Source organism: Erpetoichthys calabaricus, chromosome 18, assembly GCF_900747795.2.
Source record: "Erpetoichthys calabaricus chromosome 18, fErpCal1.3, whole genome shotgun sequence".
NCBI classification, from domain to species: domain Eukaryota; kingdom Metazoa; phylum Chordata; class Cladistia; order Polypteriformes; family Polypteridae; genus Erpetoichthys; species Erpetoichthys calabaricus.
This window is the reverse complement of record NC_041411.2, coordinates 88,623,961-88,648,548: the sequence shown is the minus strand read 5'-3', so window position 1 is coordinate 88,648,548 and position 24,588 is coordinate 88,623,961. Positions and strand designations below refer to the sequence as shown.

General features: G+C 36.7%; 1 protein-coding gene across 1 annotated transcript; it reads right to left on the bottom strand.

Moving 5' to 3' along the window:
• Window positions 1–4,064: 4,064 nt before the first annotated feature.
• Window positions 4,065–21,001, bottom strand: trappc6b (trafficking protein particle complex subunit 6B). Its single transcript, XM_028824946.2, has 6 exons — window positions 20,586–21,001; window positions 19,444–19,511; window positions 19,054–19,171; window positions 18,052–18,135; window positions 11,154–11,247; window positions 4,065–4,298 (listed from the first exon to the last, which is right to left on the bottom strand). The coding sequence occupies exons 1-6, from the start codon at window positions 20,664–20,666 to the stop codon at window positions 4,267–4,269; spliced, it is 477 nt and encodes a 158-aa protein (XP_028680779.1). The 5' UTR covers window positions 20,667–21,001; the 3' UTR covers window positions 4,065–4,266.
• Window positions 21,002–24,588: the final 3,587 nt, after the last annotated feature.

Genomic DNA, 24,588 nt, shown 5'->3' with positions numbered 1-24,588 from the left:
ACAGTGGGGCAAAAAAGTATTTAGTCAACCACCAATTGTGCAAGTTCTCCCACTTAAAAAGATGAGAGAGGCCTGTAATTTTCATCATAGGTATACCTCAACTATGAGAGACAAAATGAGAAAAAAAAATCCAGAAAATCACATTGTCTGATTTTTAAAGAATTTATTTGCAAATTATGGTGGAAAATAAGTATTTGGTCACCTACAAACAAGCACGATTTCTGGCTCTCACAGACCTGTAACTTCTTCTGTAAGAGGCTCCTCTGTCCTCCACTCGTTACCTGTATTAATGGCACCTGTTTGAACTCGTTATCAATATAAAAGACACCTGTCCACAACCTCAAACAGTCACACTCCAAACTCCACTATGGCCAAGACCAAAGAGCTGTCAAAGGACACCAGAAACAAAACTGTAGACCTGCACCAGGCTAGGAAGACTGAATCTGCAATAGGTAAGCAGCTTGGTGTGAAGAAATCAACTGTGGGAGCAATTATTAAAAAATGGAAGACATATACAAGACCTGACAATCTCCCTCAATCTGGGGCTCCACGCAAGATCTCACCCCGTGGGTTCAAAATGATCACAAGAACGGTGAGCAAAAATCCCAGAACCACACGAGGGACCTCGTGAATGACCTGCAGAGAGCTGGGACCAAAGTAACAAAGGCTACCATCAGTAACACACTACGCCGCCAGGGACTCAAATCCTGCAGTGCCAGACGGGTCCCCCTGCTTAAGCCAGTACATGTGCAGGCCCATCTGAAGTTTGCTAGAGAGCATTTGGATGATCCAGAAGAGGAATGAAACCAAAATAGAACTTTTTGGTAAAAACTCTACTCATCGTGTTTGGAGGAGAAAGAATGCTGAGTTGCATCCAAAGAACACCATACCTACTGTAAAGCATGGGGGTGGAAACATCATGCTTTGGAGCTGTTTTTCTGCAAAGGGACCAGGACGACTGATCCGTGTAAAGGAAAAAATGAATGGGGCCATGTATCGTCAGATTTTGAGTAAAAACCTCCTTCCATCAGCAAGGGCATTGAAGATGAAACATGGCTGGGTCTTTCAGCATGACAATGATCCCAAACACACCGCCCGGGTAACGAAGGAGTGGCTTCGTAAGAAGCATTTCAAGGTCCAGTCTCCAGATCTCAATCCCATAGAAAATCTTTGGAGGGAGTTGAAAGTCCGTGTTGCCCAGCGACAGCCTCAGACATCACTGCTCTAGAGGAGGAGATGGGCCAAAATACCAGCAACAGTGTGTGAAAACCTTGTGAAGACTTACAGAAAACGTTTGACCTCTGTCATTGCCAACAAAGGGTATTGAGATGAACTTTTGTTATTGACCAAATACTTTTTTTCCACCATAATTTGCAAATAAATTCTTCAAAAATCAATGTGATTTTCTGGATTTCTTTTTCTCATTTTGTCTCTCATAGTTGAGGTATACCTATGATGAAAATTACAGGCCTCTCTCATCTTTTTAAGTGGGAGAACTTGCACAATTGGTGGCTGACTAAATACTTTTTTGCCCCACTGTATAATAAAATATTTACAAAAATATGAGGGGTGTACTCACTTTTGTGAGATACTGTATGCAATATGCATTATAACAAAATTAGACAGGTGCATAAATTTGGACATCCCAACAGAGATATTCCATCAATACTTAGTTGAGCCTCCTTTTGCAAATATAACAGCCTCTAGACGCCTCCTATAGCCTTTGATGAGTGTCTGGATTCTTGATGGAGGTATTTTTGACCATTCTTCCATACAAAAATCTCTCCAGTTCAGTTAAATTTGATGGCTGCCGAGCATGGACAGCCTGCTTCAAATCATCCCATTGATTTTCGATGATATTCAAGTCAGGGGACTGTGACAGCCATTCCAGAACATTGTACTTCTCCCTCTGCATGAATGCCTTTGTAGATTTTGAACTGTGTTTTGGGTCATTGCCTTTTTGGAATATCCAACCCCTGCGTAACTTCAACTTTGTGACTGATGCTTGAACATTATCCTGAAGAATTTGTTGATATTGGGTTGAATTCATCCGACCCTCGACTTTAACAAAGGCCCCAGTCCCTGAACTAGCCACACAGCCCCACAGCATGATGGAACCTCCACCAAATTTGACAGGAGGTAGCAGGTGTTTTTCTTGGAATGTGGTGTTCTTTTTCCGCCATGCAAAGCGCTTTTTGTTATCACCAGAATAACTCAATTTGTGTCTCATCAGTCCAAAGCACTTTGTTCCAATGTCTAAATAAGCATTTGCATACAACAAGCGACTCTGTTTGTGACGTGAGTGCAGAAAGAGCTTCTTTCTCATCACCCTGTTACACAGATGTTCTTTGTGCAAATTGCGCTGAATTGTAGAACGATGCACAGATACACCATCTGCAGCAAGATGTTCTTGCAGGTCTTTGGAGGTGATCTGTGAGATGTCTGTAACCATTCTCACAATCCTGTGCATATGCCGCTCCTGTATTTTTCTTGGCCTGCCAGACCTGCTGGGTTTAACAGCAACTGTGCCTGTGGCCTTCCATTTCCTGATTACATTCCTTACAGTTGAAACTGACAGTTTAAACCTCTGAGATAGCTTTTTGTAGCCTTCCCCTAAACCAGGAGACTGAACAATCTTTGTTTTCAGATCTTTTGAGAGTTGCTTTGAGGATCCCATGCTGTCACTCTTCAGAGGAGAGTCAAAGGGAAGCACAACTTGTAATTGACCACCTTAAATACCTTTATATCTCATGATTGGACATACCTGTCTATGAAGTTCAAGGCTTAATGAGCTAATCCAACCAATTTGGTGTTGTAAGTAATCAGCATTGAGCAGTGACAGACATTCAAATCAGCAAAATTACAAGGGTACCCAAATTTGTGCACAGCCAGTTTTTCACATTTGATTTAATTTCATACAACTAAATACTGCTTCACTGAAAATCTTTGTTCAGAACACACCCCAGTACTCAGATGTTCCTAGGAAATGAAAGACATACCACTGTTATCTTTTTTGATGAAAGTAAATTATTATTCAGGCTGAGAGGGGTTCCCAAACTTTTTCATATGACTGTAAGTGTAACTGCTTTGTAATATTTTAATGGAAAATATTATTACCACCCGTTGTTCCAAAATGGATTTATAATTGTAAATGAACGAGTCAACCATTAAAATTTCAGTTAATTAAAAACACAATCACACATTTATTCTTTCATATAAATGCAATATCTTTTTTGTTATCAGTTGATCAATAAATAAGTCACTTCTTCAAGCAATTTAATAATATTTTCATAATTCTTTCATTTACATAAATTCAGGAATACCCATTATGCCAAAAAGAAAGTGCAAGTTCACAGACTACTTGAACAACAAATCTTGTTTTCAAAAGGCAGAACAGATTCAATTGAGGGGCTAATGCTTACAAGATTCAATTTCAGTAGCGTGCTATGTAAAGATTTCTATTCATATTTTTCCAAGAACCCTGATTTACTGAGAAAAATAGCTTCAGTGGAAAAATATAAAAGAATGTAAATAAATGCAAATAAACTAAATTGAAAAGAGTAAAATTATTTTTATTTTACTAGAAATGAAATTACCATGTGTATCAATTTTTTTACAAGTTTATGACAATTAAGCTATCCAAATAAGAATGGAAGGAATGAAGTCTGTTAATTTAAGAGCCTTGAAATATTCAGACTATTTAATGGGATATTAGTTTGCCAGTGACTGTGATTGTGGCCTTCATATCATAACTATAGTGATAAACTACTACTAAAGGTTTATATCATTTTAAAAAACCATAAGACAATATAAAGACGTAATATTGCATCATAGGGAAAGGAGTCCTCAAAAGTCCTCCTTTTTTGACCCAAATGTCCTCATTTCCAGAGATGGCAGCCCTAAGCAAATCCACAATACCACCCTAGGGTTAGTAGCAAGAGAGTCAGCACTTGGGGCTCAGTTTATTTGAAGAGGAAATAATTTGTTTTTAAGAAGCATAATAATGTAAATTATTGGAGTAAAACTCATTTTATGATTTTTAAATCAAAGAATATTACAAGTCATTTCTTTTTTCAAACGTTTATTTAATTAAGAGTTATGTGCAAATGTACATACTACAAGAGACAAGTTTGGTATAAAAAAAGTCCTTCTGTATGTTATTAGGCTTTTAATACTTCATGATGCCAGGAATTAAAAATTAAACAGTTCACATGCTGAAACATTTATAGCATTGACATGCAAATTGCTGTTCTTCAGTTTCTTCACTTACATCTTCTGTATCATGACTTGAAATTTACCTGTAAAGAAGTAACAAAAAATCACTGCATGCTTCTGTTCGATGCACATTCTAAGAAAGAATTAATGACTCACTTGGAAAATACAAGATTGTTAAATCAAAAGGACATCTTCACCTCTCATTCCACTGTAAAAGGCACCTGGCAGTCCTCCACGGCTGACTCATATCAATGACTGACTTGAAAATGGACTGAATGGCAGAGACAGAGGATACGCCTTTACAGGATAAACTGGATATACAGTTAGGTCCATAAATATTTGGACAGAGACAACTGTTTTCTAATTTTGGTTCTGTACATTACCACAATGAATTTTAAATGAAACATCTCCGATGCAGTTGAAGTGCAGACTTTCAGCTTTAATTCAGTGGGGTGAACAAAACAATTGCATAAAAATGTGAGGGAACTAAAGTATTTTTTTTAATATACAGTATTGAGCACAAGTCTTTTCATTTATAACTTTCTGGATCCAAGTCACTTAACTGCTTGTGCTTTAACAGGACAAGCCAAACTCAGACAGTATTAAGGGCCTGCTCTCTTACATCTCTTATCCCAAGCAATTCTTTTCTTATGCTGTTTTAATTGTGTGTGAGAAAATTAAACAATCTTTTGTGGATGAAATTTGCTTAAGATTCTGACAGTCTCAGAATTCCACACTATTACATTAGCTAGCAATGGAGGATATTTTTACCATTTACAGAAAATACAGACTTCTTTGTGTGTTGCTACGCAACCCAAGTATAAATAACAACAGTAAATTTCTTTTTTGGCTGCTTAGAAACACAAAAGATACATAGAAATCCAAGAGTGCACGTGGGCACTCTAGCAGGAAGGAGTTAATTAATTCATCATTTCACAATTAGAGGAGAAAACTCTTACAGTAACTACACTGGTCAACAAGCATTTTGCTACTGGGATTCTTTCATCTGTACTTTAACAAATTTCACTTACTGACTCCAAATCTGAAAAAAATTCATCCAGCGTGTCCCATTTTTTAGTTATGATATTCCAGGTCTTGGACAACTAAGGGTGACTGGACAGTAACGACGATGCGTTTCAGCTTTTAAGAAATAAGTTTGGTCTCGAGAAAAGTGAAGCCAAAATTAAGGAAGGTGTTTATGTTGGCCCTGAAATACGTGAACTGATCCTTGACGATGAGTTCAAAAAGAAACTGAAGCCAACTGAATCAGCACCCTCATTCGTGCAGGTTGTCCAGAATTTTCTTGACAGTCACAGAGCAGAGAATTATACTGAGCTTGTGGAGAATATGCTGAAAGTATATTAGCTTACGGGAGCCAGAATGTTACTGAAGATGCATTGTTTACATTCTCATCTCGACTTTTTTCCACCAAATCTAAGTGATGTTAGAGATGAGCATGGGGAAAGATTTCATCAAGATATAAAGGTGATGGAAAACTGATATTGGGAAAAATTCACTCCGAGCATGATCGGTGACTACTGTTGGTTCTTGCAAAGAGAGATAGATGTGCAGTACAAGCGCAAAAGCAAGTGCCTCCAACATTTTTGGGCACGCTAACCTCACTTTTATATTGACGTAAATTGACATAAATATGCTTTAATGTGTGTCAGGTATAATCTTCTGGTTTGTTTTCAGAATAAACACATCAAAACAATTTTGGTGGGACATAGTCCAAACTCCAGATATTGTGTTGATTTATTATATTGATATTCCAAGTGTCAAAATGTCAATGATGTGTACAGTAATCCCTCACTTATCGCGGGAGATAGGTTCCAAGGCCGACCGCGATAACTGAATTTCCGCGAAGTAGGGACACCATATTTATTTAATTATTTAACGTGTATTTGGACGTTTTTAAACCCTCCCTGTATTGTTTACAACCCACCCTTTACTCTATTAATAACAGGGACAACTGCTAAGCAATATGAAATCGGTAGATAAGTTTACACTTACTGTATAGCGAAGTACACGTAGCTATATATGACGTGATGATGGTGATGAATATGCTGCGCAGTAAAAATGATGACGATGAAGGTGATAATCCCCTAAATGCAGTAGCAAGAGCACGTTAATGCTGAATGAGTGAGATGAGACTTCCTGGTCAATGCAGCACTCTGTCGCTGAGCCAATCAGCAGCACACAGGAACTTAACTGCGTGCTCTGATTGGGTAGCTTCTCAGCCATCCGCCAATAGCATCTCTTGTATGAAATCAACTGGGCAAACCAACTGAGGAAGCAAATACCAGAAGTAAAAAGACCCATTGTCCGCAGAAACCCGCTAAGCAATGAAAAATCCGCGTTATATATTTAGATATGCTTACATATAAAATCCGCGAAGTCGTGAATCCGCGAAAAGTGAACCGCGAAGTAGCGAGGGATTACTGTATTTCAAAAACCTGACGTGCTAGCTTAATTCTGATTTCATATATGAAATCAGTGTAAAAAACTTATTAAAGAGATGCTCTGAAGTTACCAGAAGCAAACAAAAAATATTTTTTTGTAGATCAGTGCTATCATCATTCTACATTTAATGTATTATTCGAGAAGCAAGCAAGTAATACTGAAGTGCATCTTAGACTCTAAACCTCTAGAATATAAAGGTATTGTCGGTGCATTTTTTGGTAAAAAAATATACTTTTTTCATATTACGGTCCTTAACTCTTGAATCTCTGGAGCCTATGAAAAAAGTCATAATGCCAGGCCACCTTAAATTTCTTTGCTCCTCTTCATCGGCATCTTTGTTCTGCAAATGTGTCAAGCAGCAAGCAGCCTGCTATCCCATCCTCCCAACGATGCAGCTAAAGTTCTCCCAGCTCAACTCTGTTTTTCTGGGTGTGAGGTACCTGGAGTTGTATCAGGTCTGGTAAATAATATATTGTTACTTGGAATACATATATTTCATGTGTGTTCTGTGTCTACAATGATCTGGGTTAATGTAGGATGACAGGAAACATGAGACAAGAAATGTTGAACACATAACTAAAACAGAAACTTGTCGACTGATAGTTGGGCTTCAGATTTTACATACTGCCAGTAACATGTAAATTGAATTTCTTTTTCTTCAGTTATATTCTTGAATATAATATAACTTGTTTTATTATACCATTTGTGAAAGTGTTTATTGAATATTTGGACTTCAGACACATTATACACATCACATCAGCTTTTTGTCAAATATTACTATAACATGAAAAAAGTTTCTGTTTTAGTTATGTGTTCAACATTTCTTGCTTCGCATTTCCTATCATCCTACATTTACCCAGATTGTTGTAAACATGGAACACACATGAAATGTATGCATTCCAAGTAACGATATGTTATTTACCCTATACAACTCCAGGCACCTTGTAGCGGAGCCACATAGTTAGTGTTATAAATGTCAGTTCTGAGTGCGTCTCATTTCATTGTCCCGTTTACTGTTTGTATGTGTATCAGTTAATGCCGTCCCCGAAAAGGGGGGTACGGATGATGGAAGGAGACCACAGCCACAAACCTGGAAAACACCTGTTCACAATTAATCAATTACTGCCGTCACAGGACTATTTAAGCCAGCAGGAGGAGAAGGAAGGGGAGAGGAGAGAAAGGAGACCATTTTGTTTCAACCACGTTTCAACTTACTTACTGTTTTTTCACATCGCGCCTTTTCACCCGTTTGCTTTTCATTTTGCCGGACTGTCTTTCAACCTCCATCTGCTGAGACCCCGGGGTCGATTCGCCATCCACCATTCGCCGAGGAATCACGGTGAGGTTGCTTCAATCACCGGGAAAGTCAAACAACGCATTTACCACTAGTTCAGTCATCCGTATTCAGGACAGTTTGTATAACCGGACTCAAGTTCACAATCATTCAGTTTATCAGTCATTTTTGTTATTCGTGTTGTGTGTTTATATGTTACAGGGGCAAGGGAGGGTTTTTTGTTGTATTTATATTTGGTGGTGTCTTGTTGTTGCTGGGGTGGAGGGATATTTATATTTATATGTTTTCTATTTTTTGCATGTCTTGTTTCATTTAATACATTTAATCCGTTTAAATTTTACATCCTGTTTTTGTGTACTTATATTTTCACCGTCGATTGTGGGGAAAAGTTTAATTGGTTAGAAGTACGGCTTGATACTTAGATTATTTCTCAGTAAATCATCCAGGCCACAGGTCTTGGAGGTGTAGCTGCTGGCTGGGTAAAGGGGTCGGCCGTTACAACCTCACTCCCAGATAAACACACTTAAGCTGGGAGGACTTCAGCTGTGTCATCTTTTGAGACGGGATAGCAGGCTGCTTGCTGCTTGTTCTGATTGACACATTTGCAAAACAAAGACACCGATGACAAGGTGTGAAGGAATTTAAGATGGTCTGGCATTACAACTTTTTTCGTAGGCTTCAGGGATTCTAGTGCTAATGTAAGTGTCTAATAAAAAAGAAGCTAATAATATGATTGAAGACCTGAAAATATTCAGTGTGAAAAATGTTAAAAAGAGAAAAATCAGGAAAGGGCAACTACTCTTAATGTCTCTGTACATTACCTTAACCCCTTAACCGCCCTCTGCCGGATATATCCGGCACCGTTGTTTTATTGCTATCGCCATACTGCCGGAATTATCCGGCACATTTGCCTGTGGTTATGTGAATGCCTGGCACGTAGTACAACTGACAGTTTGGCGTGGGTATTATTACTACGTTGTATTTCGACAACTCTGCGCTTGTATTGGCCGATCACGTGATGTGATTCGAAAGTGAAAGCTGTGAATATGGCGAAACGTAAACTGACTTCAAGTGAGGCTTTGCAGGCGATTTTGGACAGTTCTGATCATGATTGTAGCAGTTCTGAAGAAGATTTTAGCGACAATGATGAGCAGCAACGTGCGCTGCATGATACTGTGAATGAAGACGCATCGGATGACGGCGATGAGTGGGTGTATCCCCAGCATCTCAACTGGACTGCTGCCCGAGGTGAACTACCTTTTCTGCATCCGTTTGAGGCAACGTGTGGCTTTATTGTTGATGTAAACAATTACACTGCTGAGCAGTTTTATGAGCTGCTTGTGTCACCTGATTTGATCAGACATTTTGTTCATCAGACAAATCTGTATGCAGCACAGTTTATTGAGAAAAATCCCAATTTACCTCCACATTCCCGTGTTCGTGCTTGGGTAGACACTGATGAAAACGAAATGAAAAAATTCATTGGGATTTTGATGTTGATGGGAATAATCAGAAAACCAGATATTGAGATGTACTGGTCTACAGATCCTATGTATGCAACACCTATTTTTGCAGCTGTCATGACACGTAACCGATTCTCTTTGCTGCTGAAATTCTTTCATTTGAATGACAACAGAAATGAGCCAGATAAGAAAGATCCAAACCGCGACCGCTTGTTCAAGCTACGTCCTTTGATTGATCATTTATTTGAAGCATTTCAGTTGCCCTACATGCCAGGACCGTCAGTTGCAGTTGATGAAAGTTTATTGTTGTGGAAGTGCCGCTTACAGTTTTGACAGTATCTACCATTGAAAAGGGCACGGTTTGGTATCAAGATGTTTTGCTTAGCTGAGAATTCAGGTTACATTTATAGATTTCGTGTATACACTGGCAAAGAGGATCCTATGAGTAGTATTTCAGCAGTGTTGCCAGATGAATGTAAGGACTTTGGACTTTCAGAAAAACGCTGTCGTGTCTGTTCAAAGAAGGGTCAGCGTAGAGACGCCAAGACCTTCTGCTCAAAGTGTCCCAGCAATCCAGGACTTTGTGCAGTTCCCTGCTTTGGCCTGTGGCACAGCAAACTCAAATACTGAGAATGAAACTATGATTGACTGAACTACTTTTGACTTTTGAATTACTTTTAGATAGATAGATAGATAGATAGATAGATAGATACTTTATTAATCCCAATGGGAAATTCACATACTTTTGACTGTTCCATTTTGTAGTAGACAATAAATCGTAGACAATAAATCCAGAAGCCTGAGAAAAGGTACATTTTGTGTTTTATTATGTGTTTGCCCATTTCTAGAACTTGCACAACATTTAGTGATCAATACTGCTTGAATAAATGTAAAAAATGTAAAAAAAATATAAAAAAGTAAAAAAACGAAAATTGTTCAGATTTCGCCTGGCGTGGGGAATATTTAGGGAGTTGGCGGTTAAAGGGTTAATAAAAAAAAAATTTCAGTTTCTCTTAGCGTTTTATAAGTTATTCTTTCCAAAGTGGACTACAAAATGTAAAAGTGGCCTGATGTTTGTTATATTGTATCTTTCAATTTCTTCTGATTTACAGAGATAATATTTTTGATTCATTCCTCTCCATTCTTTCTCTTTAGTCCTTAATTCACTTCATAACGTGCTACTCTTTCTCATAGCAAGCATCTAAATAATAAATACCTCATTCACTAGTTACATGTACACCATAATGTGCTCAGAAAAATACATAGACATCATAGAAACTACAAAATATTATAATAATTTAATTATAGTATATTATTATATTATAGTTCTCTGACACACTAACACTGAGGACTTTAGCCAGAAATTATTCAGCAGAAGTGCTGGCCTCTTTACACTAGTAGTAATACACCTATATAATGCATCACTGGGACTAAGACTGCCAAGTCAGAAGTTTTTCTTTCTTTTTGGTTATTATGATGTGTGTACTGACTGAACTGTGTGTGTAAATATATTTATTTATCTATTTGTTTACTTGAGCTTCTGTAAAAAGCCAAATTTCACCCTAGGGACAAATAAGGTTCCATCTAACTGTATCTATATCTGTCTGTTGGTCTGTCTGTCTGTCTTAACTAACTGAATGGACAAACATGTCTTGTTCTTTATGATATTAAGAAATTAATATAATAAGATTCATAAGCTTATATCTACATATACTTACATGCTGGCATTACTGAAACTTCTGCCGTCACAATACTCTTGACACCGAGGTTTGAAAGCCCACCTCTTACCATTCCACAGGTAAATGCTAAATACTAAAGAAAGAAAATAAGCTTCTTGAACTTCACAATACATAACAACTTGTGAATTGCTTACAATTATTCTTCCAAGGAACCACCGTTTACTGCAGGGACATCAAATGGACATTTTGTAGGCTTCTTTACACCAGCACTTATTGACAGTACAAAATTAAATGCTTGCTCCCTAAAAATGCCCCAAAACTAAATATATCAAAATATCTGATATCACTTATGCATAATAATTTTTGATTATTGCCTTTATAGTTTTACTCCACTCAGGCTTTCTCTTTGTTCACTGTGGCAGCTGCCAGTACTTTTTAATCAAATCTAGACTCCATTCTGCTAATATTGCACACGACTGTGTACCCTGTGGTATCTTGTAGAAAGGGGTTGCATGGAGTTCTGTCGCCACTGTTGTGAGCTATTTTGCCCCTGCCTTTGAAGAGTAAGAGTTGTGTATGCAAAACTAGTATTAAGTTAAGGCCATTCAATGTGGTCATTGGACTCTGCCAAGGATGTGTCTCATATCTTTTTCTGTTTATTATTTTCATTGGATCATAACACAAGGCACAGTCAAGATTTGTACGGTATTCCGTTTGGGAAGGTAAAGGTTTAGATAATGAGAAGCCAGTTGAAGTGGTTTGGGTATGTAGTTAGGATTCCTTCTAGGTCTTTCTCATGGGATGTATACAAGCCATGTCGCACTGGAAAAACACATAGGGGTAAATCCTAGGACATTCTGGACAGATTATATTTTGTGACTGGCCAGGCAGTGTCTGGGTAATGGAGGAAATTGCTAGGAATTATGAGACCAGTTCAGCATATTGCTATGATGAGTCTCACCGGGACAAGTGGAAAAACTATTTACTCCAAAAATGACAAAATGATTATACAAATTGTCAGATTTCTGTTGCTTCTGATAATCATTCATTTTTTTTTATCAGCAACAATGCAACCTGTAGTTTTTACAATCAACTGTGCAACATTCAGAGCAGGAGACATAATTAAAATTAATTCATTTACATACAGTGCATCCGGAAAGTATTCACAGTGCACTTTTTCCACATTTTGTTATGTTACAGCCTTATTCCAAAATGGATTAAATTCATTTTTCTTCCTCAGAATTCTACACACAACACCCCATAATGACAACGTGAAAAAAGTTTACTTGAAATTTTTGCAAATTTATTAAAAATAAAAAAATTGAGAAAGCACTTGTACATAAGTATTCACAGCCTTTGCCATGAAGCTCAAAATTGAGCTCAGGTGCATCCTGTTTCCCCTGATCATCCTTGAGATGTTTCTGCAGCTTAATTGGAGTCCACCTGTGGTAAATTCAGTTGGTTGGACATGATTTGGAAAGGCACACACCTGTCTATATAAGATCCCACAGTTGACAGTTCATGTCAGAGCACAAACCAAGCATGAAGTCAAAGGAATTGTCTGTAGACCCCCGAGACAGGATTGTCTTGAGGCACAAATCTGGGGAAGTTTACAGAAAAATTTCTGCTGCTTTGAAGGTCCCAATGAGCACAGTGGCCTCCATCATCCATAAGTGGAAGAAGTTCGAAACCACCAGGACTCTTCCTAGGGCTGGCCGGCCATCTAAACTGAGCGACCGGGGAGAAGGGCCTTAGTCAGGGAGGTGACCAAGAACCCGATGGTCACTCTGTCAGAGCTCTAGAGGTCCTCTGTGGAGAGAGGAGAACCTTCCAGAAGGACAACCATCTCTGCAGCAATCCACCAATCAGGCCTGTATGGTAGAGTGGCCAGACGGAAGCCACTCCTTAGTAAAAGGCACATGGCAGCCCGCCTGGAGTTTGCCAAAAGGCACCTGAAGGACTCTCAGACCATGAGAAAGAAAATTCTCTGGTCTGATGAGACAAAGATTGAACTCTTTGGTGTGAATGCCAGGCGTCACGTTTGGAGGAAACCAGGCACCGCTTATCACCAGGCCAATACCATCCCTACAGTAAAGCATGGTGGTGGCAGCATCATGCTGTGGGGATGTTTTTCAGTGGCAGGGACTGGGAGATTAGTCAGGATAAAGGGAAAGATGACTGCAGCAATGTACAGAGACATCCTGGATGAAAACCTGCTCCACAGCGCTCTTGACAATCAGACTGGGGCGACGGTTCATCTTTCAGCAGGACAACGACCCTAAGTACACAGCCAAGACATCAAAGGAGTGGCTTCAGGTCAACTCTGTGAATGTCCTTGAGTGGCCCAGCCAGAGCCCAGACTTGAATCCGATTGAACATCTCTGGAGAGATCTTAAAATGGCTGTGCACCGACGCTTCCCATCCAACCTGATGGAGCTTGAGAGGTGCTGCAAAGAGGAATGGGCGAAACTGGCCAAGGGTAGGTGTGCCAAGCTTGTGGCATCATATTCATAAAGACTTGAGGCTGTAATTCCTGCCAAAGGTGCATCGAAAAAGTATTGAGCAAAGGCTGTGAATACTTATGTACATGTGATTTCTCAGTTTTTTTATTTTTAATAAATTTGCAAAACCCTCAAGTAAACTTCTTTCACATTGTCATTATGGGGTGTTGTTTGTAGAATTCTGAGGAAAAAAATGAATTCAATCCATTTTGGAATAAGGGTGTAACATAACAAAATGTGGAAAAAGTGATGTGCTGTGAATACTTTCTGGATGCACTTTATCTCACTCAATCCAATTTCAGGTTTGTAGAAGAAGCCATGGATGGAAGCAGAGGGCACAAGGCAATAGCTAGTCTATGGTGAGGCACCAGTTCACTGCAAGGCACACTCAAGAACACAACTAGACTCACTCAAAACGAGACAATTTAGAGTTGTCAGCCACAGTATGTATTCCTTGAAAAAAAATTGATTCAAACATGACATTTAGTACAATGATTCTCATGAATGATGTTAATCTAAAATAGGAATATTCACTGAAAGGGTTTCTAAATATGACTGCATAACCATAGCATTTAGATTCAAATTGTAGACCCATCTTTTCCCTGTAACATTCAAAGATAATATCTGTCAGACACCCTGCCACTTTTATTTACATACAATAAGTAGCAGCTCATTTTTCTGTTTATGAAAATATAATTTGAAAATGATAGTGTCCAGCAGCTGTTATCTGTCTTCAAGTATGATGCATTTAAAATAGGAAAAGCAAATCAGGGAGAGAAGGTGAAAACGAGTGCAGTAGTCAAGGCAATTACGTAGAGCTTTACTTTTTTTTTACTTTTATCATTTTTGATAAAAGATGTTAAAGCAATTATCATACACGGAGCCAATAAATAAAAATTGACAAAATGCTTAAAAAGTGCAGTTTCCTTGCTCATGCATCTCAACTATAACATAATTATAAGTCTCACCTTTGTCTGATAATAACAATGTGGAACATCTCAACTATAACATAATTTATAAGTATCTCCTCTGTCTCGTAATAACAGTGTGGAACATCTCAACTATACCATAATTGTAAGTTTTACCTTTGTCTGATAATAACAACGTGGATCTATCAATTGTTTGTAATGGATGCACTTTTAGCAAATTACAATATTTTATTAAATATAAAATAAAGTTTTATTTATCCATGTTGTTTAGGCTATTTCAAATCAAGCATGCTAATATTTTGACTAATGTGAACTATTAGTGAAATTAGGAAAAAGTAAAAACTATTGATGAAATGCTGATGAAAATTAGTGTTATCTCTTTTGTTTGTATTTATTTCTCCTGTAATCTTAATTCAAACCAGGATCCAAAAACAATTAACTGGACACTAACAGAGTTTGGAATTGGTGTGAACCCTCCCTTGGCCAGAACCTTTTATTTTAGCAATTTAATATTTTACAGTTTGTGTTTTCTTGCATTACCCAGTTTTAATTTCAAAATCTCACTCTAAATTTTACTTTACACTCATCTGAGCAAGTGACATTACCCATGAGAGAAGTCGTATGACCACAGAACTGGCTGCAAAACATGGATTCACGGGGTAAGGAAGGACATATATGACAGGATGAGAGAATGCTGAATCATAAATATGGTTTACCCTTTATTACATCCCATTAATATCACGGTCAATTATTGTGTCTGTCATTCACCTTCAACTGATCAGCTTAAGAGTCAGAATTTGACATCATAAAAGAGTAAACAGAAACTGAACAATATTAGTTGTTCTCTAATTTCAAGAAAATATGTACAGCTGTTTTTAAGTGACAACAGAACAAACCTAAAATAACACATACATGACATACATACAAACAAATGTCAGCCTTGAGTGTCAAATTAAGAAAGATAAGAAGAAAGTGATTCCATGCTTTTGCTATGAGATTGGGGTGTTGATTATTGGCCACTGACAAAGAGCAAGTGCTGTGCAGCTTTAAATGAAGGATTACTGGTGGAGAGCTGCAAGTCAGAAGCAGGTTATTCACTAAATGGGTTACATAGAAGAGTTAGAAATATTGGTAAGAGAGTCTTAAATTATTCAATAATTATGAGGCAGGACACAGAAAAATTAGGTTTATTGTTTAAAAGAATGCAAATGCAGTAAGACTTTTAAGTTTTAAATGTGCCATGGGGAAATGTAGAAAGTACTTATTGAGTAATATCTATTATGTCTTCCTTGTAAATATGACTATCTTTTGTCTATGGTTGTTCATGTTTATGACATTTCATAAGACTGATGTAAAATGGAATTTGTATGTGATCTGCAAGAGATTTTGAATAAAAGTATTGGTCACATAAATAATAAGATAACAATGAATACAATCATTTTGCAAACCAGTTTCTGAAATGCACCTTCAAAGGCCTCTGATTTGCTATACTAACTGAAGATTAAAAGAGAATGAATCAATAGATAGAAGACCATCCTAAAGGTCCAAAAACAAAAAGGAATTTATTTTATTTTAAAAAGTTCTGAAAATATTTATCTGTCCACAAAATCAAAACAATTATAAATAAATGAGACAAAAGTCATTAGAGATTAGTTTAAAGATTACCACGCATTCTAGTTATTTCTAATTTTGTAAACAGGCTAATTCAAGATGCAAAGACCATTTCCATACTTTATCCAAAACCACTAAACCATGATCCATTAAACTCTAAATCAGTATGACTAAATGGAGACATATCTGGACTTGCATAACTACAGTGGGGCAAAAAAGTATTTAGTCAGCCACCAATTATGCACTTAAAAAGATGAGAGAGGCCTGTAATTTTCATCATAGGTATACCTCAACTATGAGAGACAAAGTGAGAAAAAAAAAATCCAGAAAATCACATTGTCTGATTTTTAAAGAATTTATTTGCAAATTATGGTGGAAAATAAGTATTTGGTCACCTACAAACAAGCACGATTTCTGGCTCTCACAGACCTGTAACTTCTTCTGTAAGGGGCTCCTCTGTCCTCCACTCGTTACCTGTATTAATGGCACCTGTCTGAACTCTTTATCAATATAAAAGACACCTGTCCACAAACTCAAACAGTCACACTCCAAACTCAACTATGGCCAAGACCAAAGAGCTGTCAAAGGACACCAGAAACAAAATTGTAGACCTGCACCAGGCTGGGAAGACTGAATCTGCAATAGGTAAGCAGCTTGGTGTGAAGAAATCAACTGTGGGAGCAATTATTAGAAAATGGAAGACATACAAAACCACTGATAATCTCCCTCGATCTGGGGCTCCACGCAAGATCTCACCCCGTGGGGTCAAAATGATCACAAGAACGGTGAGCAAAAATCCCAGAACCACACAGGGGGGACCTAGTGAATGACCTGCAGAGAGCTGGGACCATCAGTAACACACTACGCCGCCAGGGACTCAAATCCTGCAGTGCCAGACGTGTCGCCCTGCTTAAGCCAGTACATGTGCAGGCCCATCTGTAGTTTGCTAGAGAGCATTTGGATAATCCAGAAGAGGACTGGGAGAATGTCATATGGTCAGATGAAACCAAAATAGAACTTTTTGGTAAAAACTCTACTCGTCGTGTTTGAAGGAGAAAGAATGCTGAGTTGCATCCAAAGAACACCATACCTACTGTAAAGCATGGGGGTGGAAACATCATGCTTTGGGGCTGTTTTTCTGCAAAGGGACCAGGACGACTGATCCGTGTAAAGGAAAGAATGAATGGGGCCATGTATCGTCAGATTTTGAGTGAAAACCTCCTTCCATCAACAAGGGCATTGAAGATCAAACGTGGCTGGGTCTTTCAGCATGATCCCAAACACACCGCCCGGGTAACGAAGTAGTGGCTTCGTAAGAAGCATTTCAAGGTCCTGGAGTGGCCTAGCCAGTCTCCAGATCTCAACCCCATGGAAAATCTTTGGAGGGAGTTGAAAGACCGTATTATCCAGCGACAGCCCCAAAACATCACTGCTCTAGAGGAGATCTGCATGGAGGAATGGGCCAAAATACCAGCAACAGTGTGTGAAAACCTTGTGAAGACTTACAGAAAATGTTTGACCTCTGTAATTGCCAACAAAGGGTATATAACAAAGTATTGAGATGAACTTTTGTTATTGACCAAATACTTTTTTCCACCATAACTTGCAAATAAGTTTTCAAAAATCAGACAATGTGATTTTCTGGATTTTTTTCTCATTTTGTCTCTCATAGTTGAGGTATACCTATGATGAAAATTACAGGCCTCTCTCATCTTTTTAAGTGGGAGAACTTGCACAATTGGTGGCTGACTAAATACTTTTTTGCCCCACTGCATGTAAGACAAGGCTGAAGGGTCAAAGTGTACTTTGGTATATGTGGAAACTGTAAAGTATCTTGGATTTGAACAACATACAATGTTTATTATAAAGTATTAACAAAACAAAGTAACAACTTACCCTAGGCGCATGTTCCAAATATTGTTTTCCTGCTGACATTTGTGTAAGTAGACGAAATTTATTGTCCTGCAGCACATAGATTCCCTTAAGAATTAAAAAATAAATATTATTTTTCCTCAAGCTGTTTCCTTTTCAACTCCAATCATAAGTTCTTCTACAATGGATTTGCTTTTGGTCAAATAATTTTTTTCATTTATGATAATAAACACTATCATTATGTTGCAAGAAAGTAAAATATATTACACATGCTGTTGCTAAAACTTTTACATCTGAAGCACCCATTATTCTAAAAATATCATTAAGTGGTTCTCCAACTGCATGTTACAATTTTTACATTCATTTGTATCAAATTGTAAGCAAGCAGGCATTGATGAAAAAGTCAAGATTTTATCTCAAAATGATGGAAATAAACAACTGATGCTTAAGACTTCCTAACATGGTCCAAAAGATATCTTAAACAATTTTCTATTCCAGTTTCCAACTCTTCTCATATTACACCAGGTACCTACCACAAATTCAAGCCTTAACACCTGCAAAATAGGAGATCATAAATGAAAACATGCTCCTTCTGTTTTGTGAAAAATAGAGATTTTTCATGACTACTATGAAGCACTTGTTCTTGTTCAATTTGCCTAACCAATGACACAGGTAATGACAGCAATCAGGTGACTCTTTACTTTCACCTGTGCATCTATTTGTTCCCTTTAGGTCAAAGGTCGGTGGAGTCTACCACTGCAGACATTGACCTTGGTTGGCAGACTAATCCATAGCAAAGCAAGCTCACAACAGTCAAATTTGTAAGTCTCCAAACAACCTAACTTCATGTTTTTGTACTGTAAGAAGAAACACACGATCACAAAACTGACAATAACCCAACTGGAAACTGGACCAAGTTTAAAATTATTTGAGGCAACAACTCTACCTACTGCGCTAAAATGTACCCCAACCCAGTATTATTTATACAATAAATTAACACTTCAAAAAAGGACTAAAATATTTTACCTGATGGTTTGTTCTTAGATTGTCAATTTGCTTTTTAAATACACTAGTCCAAAAGTCTTTACAGATGAACTTCATAACATCTAATTCATCTTTAAAGCGAGCTGTGTCTTTAGTAAACCTGTAGAAGGCAAAGCAATTCATTGTAAATAAATAAAGCTTTTCATCTGCAACACTAATGATTAATGATTATGAACCAAATGTAGCAAGTAATAAAGGATAAAATTATATTATTATAGCAAAATGGTGCATCAGCTTTGGCATCTCTATGCTAAATGGCAGCCATCATTAGAGTGTACCAATGGTTGGAGGAAACGTGGATGAATAATTTCACTCATGTACACTACACTGACGTGACTCGAGGAGACTTCTATTAATATTTGTTCACTGTACCTTTCTATTAAGCCTTGGCCGACTCGAAACCCCATATTTTCCAATCTGGTAATGCATCTTCCATTCTCCTTTAAAAAAAAATGAATGACAGACATTTTTCTGTTAAAGACAGCCAAACCGGCCTTACAGCATGGTGCTAGAAATCCTAGTTTGATTTAAATATAATTAAAAAAGGAAAAATAATTGATTCACATGTGGAAACAAATGATATAATATATAATTTTGGAAGAAATTATAGGTTGATTACATAATCTGTCTAACAGCAGAGACACTATTTCTTCTGTTTAAGCTAATACTCTTTAATAATGAAAGGAATAAAAAGCTAGCTATTCAGATGTACCGTGTGTTAAAATAAAAATGTTGCATGGTTGGCAACCCTGGCCTTATTAATAACACGTGACAACTTAAATAATGTGAATGCCACACAATATCAAATTCTGAAAAGCAGATCAAAATCACCTTGACCATATAAATTCCAACGGGAGATGAGAATGAAATAGGTCTGTGGCCTTTCCCCTAAGAGTTATGAAAAGTTAGAACATGCTGGATTGTAGCATTCACCTCAAAACTGCTTTGTCCAACTCAGGGGCTTAAGAAGCAAGAATATACTGTATCTCATTACCATCAAGGTAATTGCCAGGCATACTAATTCATGGCCAAAATATAGTGACTGAATAACATAACCTGTTCTTCTCCGGCGAATAGATGAACAGCGCATGCAGAAGATAAAAACAGGAATGGAAGAACATGCAATTTCCACACTGATATAACAACCAACTGCTGTTACTGTGCCACCCTTCTGACAGCCTCCTCTAGAATAGCATAGGCAATATTTATCTTCCTACCTTCTGTTTTTGTAATGTCCAAATGAAGATAACATCTTTGATATGTTACTTCAAATGCAGCTTTTTGTAGGCCCTATAAAAGTGAGACGTCCATTCATTTCTTATACATTTTAATATGCCCAATAAAAATTATTACATAGAAGCGTTTGACGTGTGAGTCATTGATTTGACTTTTTTAAAGTATGTGTTCCACGTGATGGCTTGGTCTTTGCACAAGAAAATGAAAAAGAAAAATGATTCCATGCGTAATGATGCTAAAGAAAAATGTTTGATCCTTAAGGCGCAGGTGAGACTCACCACTTCTCCTTGCTCGGCTGACTTGTAGGCGTAATGAATCAGTTCATTGTGGAGAAAGTGAAAAAGAGCTTCATCCGCCATTCTTTTTTTTACAATCCAAATATTAGAATTAAATTTTTACGAAATGAAAACAAAGACAGTTTTTACAGGAGGATTAAAACAACTCCCGATATAGGATGTTAGCAAGTCCAGTCGATGACAGCTTATATTTGGTAGTTTTTTTTTTTTTTATGGAATGTTAAAAACCGAACCACTTCTCAAACAGAGGATTCTGAGAGAAAGGAGTGATAAGTGTAAACCTTTCGATAAATAAGTGGCAACTGGACAGGCCTGCATAACAAAATATTTGCTTCTTAACCAAAACAATCCTTCACAGTGGACACAATCCAACGGGACACAACAGTACCGCCCCCGGAAAATAGATGACGTCACGAGAAAGCCGTGTGGGGGAGGGGTCTCTCCTTAGTATGGCAAGCCATTTGTGTCAAACATTCTCCAGTAGGACATGGACAGTCGCTTGGGAGATAGTAGTGCTGTTTCTTCTTTTATGAGTTACAATATGTCATTTCCAGGCGTTAATATTTGCACTTAAAAGCTCATATTATATGCTATCTTTACGTTTATTGGTTTTTTGACTCGTTAAATGATTAAAGGAGCGCACAAAGTTTTGGACGAGCACGTTATGAGGCTCTCGAACTTGTCACAATGATTTGAGGTAAACTTTGTATACCTTCAAAATGACTGCTGGCGGCCATGCCATTATAAATTCGTCAATTAAACAGTCCTTGCCGGCGTTTATCTGACCAATTCTTCATATGATGAGGTTTATTTTTTGACATCAAATTAAATTTTAAGTTTTGTATCAGTTTTTTAATCTATTTTGGTCATGTCCAAATGCAAGCAGGACTAAATTAAAGTAAAATGTCATCCTTTGTTAATATGGTTCATCCTGTTAAAGCAAATGTCTTTACTTAATAGTAAGACCGTCAAAGTTTAAAGAGTACCTGGATGTTTTTTTTATTTGTCTAAAATATTGATATTCACTAGACATGTTGTAACGTGGTTTTATGATAGAGACAATTTATTAATTTGTGATTCATAATACTAATAAGACTAGATGTATTTGAAATTGAATGATCTTCTGCATTATTTTTTTTTTCAGTAAAGTCAATCAATATGAATGTGAATGTGAGGGCATGAGTGAGTAGGTCCATTACAGGTTTAAAAATGTAATGTTACTAGGTCAGTGTCAGAAAAAAAAATTTTGCCTTCAAATTAATTTTATGGAATCAACCAAGATGTCCATGAGGAAACACCAATGATATTTCCAAGAGTTATTGTAATTTTTCCCAGAAGATTTCTTTTTAAAGGAAACATGGTTAATACAAGTATTTGTTTTTTCTGATGGCTGTTTCTCTAACAGCCTAAGTATATCTCTACGTTCCTTCCAAGGTTGCTCTCTATCTCCTCTTTTGTTTATCTCATGTACAAATGACTCCAGGAATACACACAAGGACAGACATATCCTGAAATATGCAGAAAAATCTGTCATTGTGAGTCTTTTATAAGATAAGGAAAGCAGCCATGGACCTATTGTCAAAGACAACATACAGTATATGGTTTTAGATCTTCTTTCACTGCCTTAATTTTAATTAAAAGGGAGAGTGTAGAGATGGTGGAGCACTACAAATATCTAGGAACAGTCACTTATAACAGACTAAAAACTTTAATCTTAATACAGCACAAATTTGTACGAAGAGGCAGACATGCGTTTTGTTTCTTAGGAAATACAGCTGTTTTAAAGTGGACAAAACCATAATGACACTGTTTTATAACTCCTTTACTGAATCTCTAGTTGCATTTGCTTTTCTATGTTGGTTTGGCAACCTCAGCATTAAGAATATAAAATTAGCTGTAAAATTATTGGTTCGCAGCAGACCTGTCACTGAACTGAACTGTATTACAGATAGGTTAGAAAGACAATCGGCTCAATTCTGTCAGACAGTAGCCAGCGTCCTTTTCCTAAATTTCAGTTGTTGCCATCAGGTTGCAGAATTAGGTTTCCGAGGGTAAAGAGTAACAGATTTAAGAACTCTTTTATTCCTGGAACTCATTTTGAATTCTGGTACTTGTAGGGAGGCTGCTTAATACGAAATTCTGAAATATTACTTGGTGTACCGTTGAAGCTAATTATTTATCTTTGTACGAATCTTAAGTGTGTGTATATATGATAAGACTGGTTGTCAGTTTATTTTATTGGATTGTTTTAGCACTTTCCTGCTGCAAAAAATTTCCTTCTTAGATAATAATGTCTATGTAACATATGACTTTAGATTTTAGTATAAAGTAATACTGCTGTAGTAAACCATTATATAGTGATGGAAGGATTCTACTATTATACCATACTAGCTGAAATACCTGGCGATGCCCGGCAGGAAAATAAAGTCTTTTTTTTTTTTTTTTTTTAATTGTGTGAGAGAAGCCAAGCAAAATGACACCTTTTATTGGCTAACTGAAAAGATTACAATATGCCAATTACAATAATTACAATTGCAATAATTGTGTGAGAAAAATATAATTAAAAAAAAACACACCTTTAAAAATAAATTAACAAACAATGAAGACTCACTAATGTGCTTGTATTGTTTACTGAATTGCCTTGTTATATACAATGTTTTTAGTTTTTCCATCTTTAGCCAATATATAAAGATTCTTAGGACTTCGTACCCTTGAACATGCCAAATAAAGTTGTCCATGTGAGAAAAAGGCTGTGTCCAAATTGATTCCAGCAATTTTCAATGATTATGCAAATGTTCTGAGCGTCAAGTGGTTGATAACAGACATACAAGACTGAATCTCCAATTAGTCTCTTCCAATTGAAATTCTTTTACAACTAAATGTTAAATGTTTTACCTATATAAATAAATATTATAAGTTAAATATCATAGCTGTATTTGCTTTATACTTTATCTTCGATTTTGATAAGTTAATTAAATTAGTTTTTTGATTATGAACGTATTAAAAAAAAATTCCTATTTCTTTTTTACGAAAAAATTGTAACACCAACACGTTAGCTACAATGTTGCAAAACAAATGACATTTAGCTCATTAATGAATAAACAAAAATTGCAAAGAGAGCCACTAAATCCCCAAAATAAATATAGGATGTTTATGGTAGATAAAAGTAAAATTGTTTACTTATATATAATAGATAGCCTATTTTAATCAAAATATAATTGCGGAATACATTCAAAGTAGTGTAATAACGATGGGAAAGTGAAGCCTTTTTTAAGGTTTTTTGACAGATTATTTTTGTTTTGTGGTAGTAATAAGTTTTTACATGCAGAATTTTTGATGATGTAAAAAAGTCAGTTAAATTAATATTATTATTAGGTTCATTTTATTCTATTACCACTACAACATTGTTACAATAAGAATAATGCAAGATGAAAATATAGTTAACAAAAACAAACATTAAACAACAAACAAATAATACTACGGATTTTTCATGATAAAACTGTCGGTTGCTTTTATGGAGCACACCAGAAACGTTCCGAGTGTCAACTGGGTGATAACATACATACAAGACCACAAGATTGTTACAGTCTGCTTTATATATAAGATACATATAAGATATATATATATATATATATATATATATATATATATATATGGCTATTCGTGTCACAAAGACAGAATGAGTGCCAAAAATAGTTGGGATGCCAACCCGGCTAACTCTATTTAATTTCAAAAGGAAAAGACTCTCTGGTGGTCGTTCCAAGTGTCATCTGGATGATAACATGCATACAAGACTGCAAGATAACTCCCCACCAATGAGAAACGTGTACTAAGTTTCATGAAAATCGCTCCAGCCGTTTGGAGTGATGCTGGAACATACATACATACATACACATACATTGACTTTATATAGATATGTAGATAGATAGATACAAGAAATGAAGTAAATGTAATTTCAGCACTAGAAATAGTTGTGATAAATTAA